Here is a 6,374-nt window from a genome sequence, read left to right as displayed (position 1 = left end):
GTAAGGCAGTAAGATGGCAGGTATTTGACAACCAAATTCCCTGACAACAGTGGTCATGACCTGATGCTAGCAACATCTGAGAACTAACAGGGAAGCGGCGGCCATACCGAGCTCATACAAAGCCAGCTTTTAAGGACTGCAGTGGTATTTTGTTCATCTGCACCACCAAAAACTGGGGACAGAGAGAGACAGAGACTACACAGTTGCACAGAATTTAAGCAAACTGTCTGAATCTGTGCCACTGCAGATCAACTGGGGTGGCTGAAGGGCATCTCATGCAACTCACCAAAGCAGCATGCTCAAAAATGTTGCCTGATGTGCTTGTCCCAGTCAACACTGTCAGACATATCATGAATCAGTTCCTGACTCTCTTGACTTATCCCTTCCTACTCCTTCCATTAACACAGCAACTCAAAGCCAGTAATTAATACCCTTATAATTAAAATTCTGACTACTAAAACACATGGAGCTATACCGGCCATTAGGTTTACAGTAGCATCCATGCAGGTTGCATTTGGGAGCTGCTTTTTATTACTAAGTTTGTGAAGACAGAACAAGTTCTACAAGTATAAGCAGTTTATTTCATCACATACCTCACCAAAACCTCCAAAATATTCCCTTATTTTCTCCTCAGGTGTGTCTGGAGATAAGCCCCCAACAAAAATCTTTTTAACAGGTTCTTTTGTTTTCATGGCTTTAGCTCTTTTTGGATCAATGACTTTTCCATTCAGCTTATGTTCTTTCTGGTCCATGACCTGTGGAAAATTAAAACACAATCTTACTCATGGTTCAAGCTAAATGTTTCACTGATGTTTTGAGCAAGGCCCAGTTATTTTATACTTAGTTTATGTTAATGTTATCACCTCCATTTCAATACTGTGGTTGCAGTAATAATTTGTTGCACAAACCCAAACAGTTCCATATTTTGATCACTATCCACTGACATAGACAGTTCTGACAAAACCTTTCAGGAGTCACCTGGAGCCACAGGAAGTAAGAGCGTGTAACGTTTCTCAGAAAGTACTCTACAATCCCATCCTCAAAGCCACTGGCTCTACTCTAGGGGTTCATGCTGCAGCACTGGAATACAAAGATTTGAAGTTCTTTGTAAATTATAGTAGGCAGCAGGCATTTGTATGCAGTATTTTTAAAGTGCTCAAATCCAGTGGCTTGCAGTACACTCCCCTATAAGTATCCAAAGCCACAATCTGGGAATCAGTGCTGGTCCTGGAGACTGCATTACAAGCAAGACAGTTTTGGAAAAAAATATTTCAATAAGCACCTTAAATATATTGTATCCCAGAGTCACCTTTAACAGATCACATACAAACAACTATGCATACAATCATCAGAATGCTGGATCTTTGCTACCTAAAATTGAACATGTTGTTTTATTACATTAATACTACCTTATCTACGCTCTCCGATTCTTTGAAGAGTACAAAGCCGAAGCCTCTCGATCGCCCAGTGATGGGATCTAACTTCAGAGTGCAGTCTACAACTTCACCAAATTTAGAGAAATAGTCCTTCAGATCTTTCTTTGTAGTGTCCCAGCTAAGGCCACCAATAAACATTTTCCTGTTAAGACAAGATGGTTAATCTGTTAATGTGGTGTCTTACCCAAAATCCTGTACTGTCAAGCTTTATGAGCTCAGTTACATAATGTAAGGAATAGCAGAATTTTTTTAGTGACCCTAGACACACAGGCCTGCACTTTTTGAGAACGTGCTTAAATGATCCTGGCCAATTAGACAAAAACTTACATGTACACAAAAGTTTTGCACCATCTTCTGCTGCAGTTGCTTACTCTGCTATCCAAAGAAACTACAAAGAGTAACAAAAAGGTATTTTACTACTTCCTTGCATCCCCACTACTACTGACCCACCACAAGCTTAATTCCATTTAGTTACCTCTGGAGCATCCACACAACTGCTTTTATGAAACAAACACAGGCAGAATAGATTTATAAGGCAGTGCAACTAAATGGAAGCATTTATGTACAAGTTTGCACTGGACATATGCCAATATTAGTAAACTAAAACAAATAAAGAAAGTTTAGTCAAGTCCCCTTCCCTAGAAAGCAGTAAAAAAAGTAAATATTGGATGGTCAAAACTTATCTTTCCTCCCAAAAATATGACATAAATACGTAGCATAATCCAATACAATCACAAGAACACCTTCCAATGATCTTCCCCATCTTCTACCTACAGGACCAGTGCTGCTGGGCAAATGTGCACAGCAGACAACTCTGATCGTGACTTGTGTGTTCGAAAGCACACTGGAAACTTGGAATCAAATCACAGCCATTCCATCACACTAGTACGCCACCAAAAAAAAAAAAAAAAAAAAAATAATCAAGAACCACTGTGTCTCCAGAGGAAACACTTCATGATTTGCACCAACTAACAATCAAGCCAATATGCACAGAAACAAAGCATTCCTAGTTATTAGGCATAAGGCTGATGCACCCATTCAAAAGAGGATTCAATTAGAGATGATCTCTTCTAATAGTAAAGGAGATTTTACAGTGGGCTCAAAACAGAAAGTATGATCCATTAGGATCTATAAAAACACTTTCTACAAAACTTTTTCCATTTTTACTGTACCAACTTATTCCACAATCACATGCACAGTTATCAGAAAACCTGGAAAAGCACTGTAGCATGTTTTCAACTCCTCTACTTTCCACACACATCTAAGTATTTCTGCCAATCATGCACAATCATGTTGTACCTTCACAAGTCAAACTGTCTCAAATCAAAAGCTGCTCACGTGAACTAACTGTTGAATTAGCTGTGCTCTTACAGAGTTAACAAGAGCATTCAGCTTCTGACAAACATACCCCAAACATACACAGATGTGGGGGTTCAGGAGCTTCAGATGTTTCTATAAAAATTCTTGAAGTCTATAAGCAGGTGAACAGATTCCCATTCCCTTCATCCACTTTTCCCATTAGTTTCAGATCTCTCTTCAATAAAGCACCAGAAGCCCTTTCTAGTGTGACATCTTATTGTCTTCAGGACCAATATGGATATAACGGTCCACACCAGTAAATCAGCAGCATCATAGCAGTATGGATGGTAATTCAAAGCATGCTTTGCATCCTTGTGTTCATCCATCATTAAGGTTCTTTTTTGTTTGTTTTGTTTGGGTTTTTTTTAAGCAGCAAAACAGAACACATACAGACAATGAGCATTGTGTTTCTGACACATGGGGACAGTGATATTCTAGCAGTTCCTATGAACATATGCTTGCTACGTGACATACAAAACACCTGTTTTACAGCTATCAACAAACCATTAACATAAAAAACCTGTTTTATAGTTATTAACAAACAATCAACATTAACATACAAACCCCTGCTTTATATCACTAAGGTCACAACACACCAAGAAGTTTGAACCTGAAAGCCCTCTGAAGGATTTTCCTTCCACCATGCAATAATTGCACTTCCGAGTCCAGCTACACAGCAGCAAAACATGACTGCTTCAACTTGCCACTACAGAAGCTGACAAACTACTGCTCCACTGCAAAACTGAGGTCAGATCAAGGCTACAACACAAAGGTGAGCAGAACAAACAATTAGGGTGCAATGTCACAGTGCTGTCAAAAGCTTATGTACATTTCCCAAACCATAGTTCAGCTGGTGTAAGTCACATCAGCACATACAGTTTTCCAAAACAAGATACCAGAAGTGTACTGAGAAAGCTTTCAAACTTCAGATTTAGCTAAACAGAGCACAGACATCACCATGACTAGTGGCTTTGGCCTTCTTCCAACAGGCTAGTCAGGAAGCTGCCTGACAGTTGCCAACATGTGGATCTCTCAAGCCTACAGTTCTCACCGAGAAGATCTGAGGGTACAAGAACCTGTGCACTGTTTTTTCCTGAAGACACTGTTGCTAATTCCTAATGCAAAGGAAACACTGATGTACCTGCATCCAGCAGCTACCAAGGGTGTGCTGTTTTCCCTCTACCACCAATAGAGCTGTCAAAATACTTAATTTCCTGTACAGCATTACACATAAGAACTGACAGGTCAAAAAAATGATTGAACTAAACTACAAGTCAATGTATGCTACATGTAATCACTGCCCAACGTCACTGCCCCACTCAGTGACAACTTCCTCTAGGCTGCATTGACTCAAAAGACAGGCTTCCTCATGAAAACTCTTTAATACGTGTGTGTTCAAGGGAAAAAAGTAAATAAAATATACAAATTGCAAAGGTACTTAAAGCCATTAAGAGCAGGTGAGAAGTAACAAAAACATCTTAAGTTTTCACTAACCCTAGCAAAACACCCAAAAACGGTTCCCTGCTTGCAACAACATCCCAGGTTATTACAAAAGGAGGAAGACAGGAAGGTTTCGCAGCAACTCTCTACAGGTCACAGTAGCTAGCATTCCTTTATCCAGCTTATTTTCTGCCTTCGTCAAAAACAGACCTGCAGCTTGAGTTTCTTATTGGCCTGACAGGAGACAGCATACAGCAGCAGCCTATCCTGTAACTGAATTTATTATATGAAAATGACACTGCCCTACGCCAAGCATCAGGCAGAGGCCCTTAGATTAAAAGCTGCCTTCATTCTTAAACTGTCACCTAAAGCAATCTTCCTCACAGCAAGTTTCATAAGAGGAGGAATGGTTTAGGGTGGGGAAAAAGTCAAGGTGCCTCATGCTCTCACTGATACGCAACTAACATACCAGTTATGTTTGCAACATAGAACACTTAAGTGATTGCAACCTGAGCATTCAGCTACACCGAGTTACAGTCCTAAACACACGCACCGTGCATTTAACTTTTAGAAAAGACATCCTCAAAAGCAACAAAAAAAGTTTGTAGTTTGACACATATCACACCAGATGTACACCCCAGGACTAGTCACCGCCAGCGGCCGCGGGACTTGGGTTGACAAGGGCATGAAACTTTCCCCACTTGACAGCGGCATTTGGAACTCCGCGGCAGCGCTGCTCCCGCTAATTTCTAAACCGACCGAGAGCACGGTATCACCCTCGACTCCCTGCAATGGCAAAGAGCTATCCAGCTACCGACCGGGCTGTACTTTCCACGAGCACGCCAGGCCCCCGAGTGGCGTTTAGGTTTGCAGCCTCCAGGTGAGCCGCCAGCTACCGCCCGAGCCGCTCCGATCCGGGGCGAGCAGCAGCCCAGCCCCCGCCGCCGGGGCGTGGGCCGGCTCGCCGCGGTCACTGTCGCGCCGCTATGGCCCCTCCCCCGCCCCGGTGCCCCTCAGCAAACAAGAAGGCGGAGGTGCCCGAACGGCACCGCCCGCCCCAGCGCCGCCGGCGGCCCGCCCCCGCCGGCCCGGCCCGGTACGTGACGTCGCCGCGGCGCCAAGTAAACAAACAGGGCGGCAAGTGGGGCCACGCCGGGCCAAGGGGCGTCAGACCCCGCCGCCCGCCCCAGCAGGACGCCACCAGAGACAAAAGCCGCGGGGCGCCCGCGCCGCTCACCCCTCGTCCTCCTCGTTCTTGCTGGCGTCGATCTTGGCTCCCTCAGACTCGATCCCACCGCTTGCCCCATCGGCGCCCCCAGCCCCAGCCCCAGCCCCCACCAGACCCTCAGGCTGCTCCGCAGGCTCCGCCGAGCTGCCTCCGGCGCCCGCCGCCGCCGCCGAGTCCATGGCAAACTGCTGCTCCGACATGGCGCCGCCGCCGCCGCTGACCCGCGCCGGCCGGCCGGCGACCGCCCCCCGGCCCCGGCCCTGCTGCCGCTTCCCCACCGAGGCCCCGGCCCCGCTCGCAGCCCTGACAACGGCACAAGAGCACGGAGCGCTCCTCCTTTCGCTCGCTTTTTTTTAATGGCGCCGCCACCGACCCAACCTAAAATGGCGGACGGAAGGAGCGCAGCGGGCGCGGTCACGTGACACCGCCTCCCGGGGAGACGGCGGGGGGGTTGCGCCCCGGAGTCGTTGGGGCCGCCGGTTGGTGACTGTTGTCCGTGAGCGCCGCGCTGCTCCTTTGGCGGCCTGCCGGCAACTGCAGCGCTGTGGGTTTTTTTCGAGTGGCCGCTGTGGAGCAGAGCACGGGGCGAGCAGTGGCTTGCCGTGAGGCCGGGCGGGCAGCTCTCCCGGGGACCCGAGTCTGCAGGGCCGGCCTGCACTGAGCTCTTGGGCACCTCACAATCCCGAAGCGTCCAGTGCCTGAAGGCACCCAAATGAAGCTTTTACCAAAAAACAAACAAGTCGCTTTTAAATTTAAAACATAAATCGCTAGAGATCGAAGTAAAACTTGAGTCTCACAGAAGTGGGGTTTGTTTTGTGTATAAACAAACAAGTGTAATAGCAAAACCATGTCCTAGTGGCAAAAGGAAAGCAGGGCTTGCAGCCACCCGGAAGCACTGCTGGTAAGGACAG

At 46.3% G+C, this 6,374-nt stretch overlaps 1 protein-coding gene across 2 annotated transcripts in view; it reads right to left on the bottom strand.

Annotated features, from left to right (window-relative positions):
- The window catches only part of HNRNPD (heterogeneous nuclear ribonucleoprotein D), a 10,322-nt gene extending 4,492 nt beyond the window's left edge, over positions 1 to 5,830 (bottom strand). Inside the window, exons 1-3 of one of the 2 annotated variants that reach the window (XR_014269142.1) lie at positions 5,473 to 5,830; positions 1,410 to 1,578; positions 594 to 755 (exon numbers count right to left, since the gene is read on the bottom strand). Coding sequence is in view for 1 of the 2 variants with exons in the window: in XM_082482692.1 (XP_082338818.1) it covers positions 594 to 755; positions 1,410 to 1,578; positions 5,473 to 5,663 (522 nt within the window). In the remaining variant the exon portion in view is untranslated. The remainder of the gene's footprint in view (positions 1 to 593; positions 756 to 1,409; positions 1,579 to 5,472) is intronic. The other variant, XM_082482692.1, reaches the window with a different exon arrangement.
- Positions 5,831 to 6,374: the final 544 nt, after the last annotated feature.

Source organism: Vanellus vanellus (genome assembly GCF_965231255.1).
Source record: "Vanellus vanellus genome assembly, chromosome: 4".
Classification (NCBI taxonomy): Eukaryota; Metazoa; Chordata; class Aves; order Charadriiformes; family Charadriidae; genus Vanellus; species Vanellus vanellus.
Note: the sequence above shows the minus strand (reverse complement) of the source record. Positions and strands in the feature narration are given on the sequence as shown.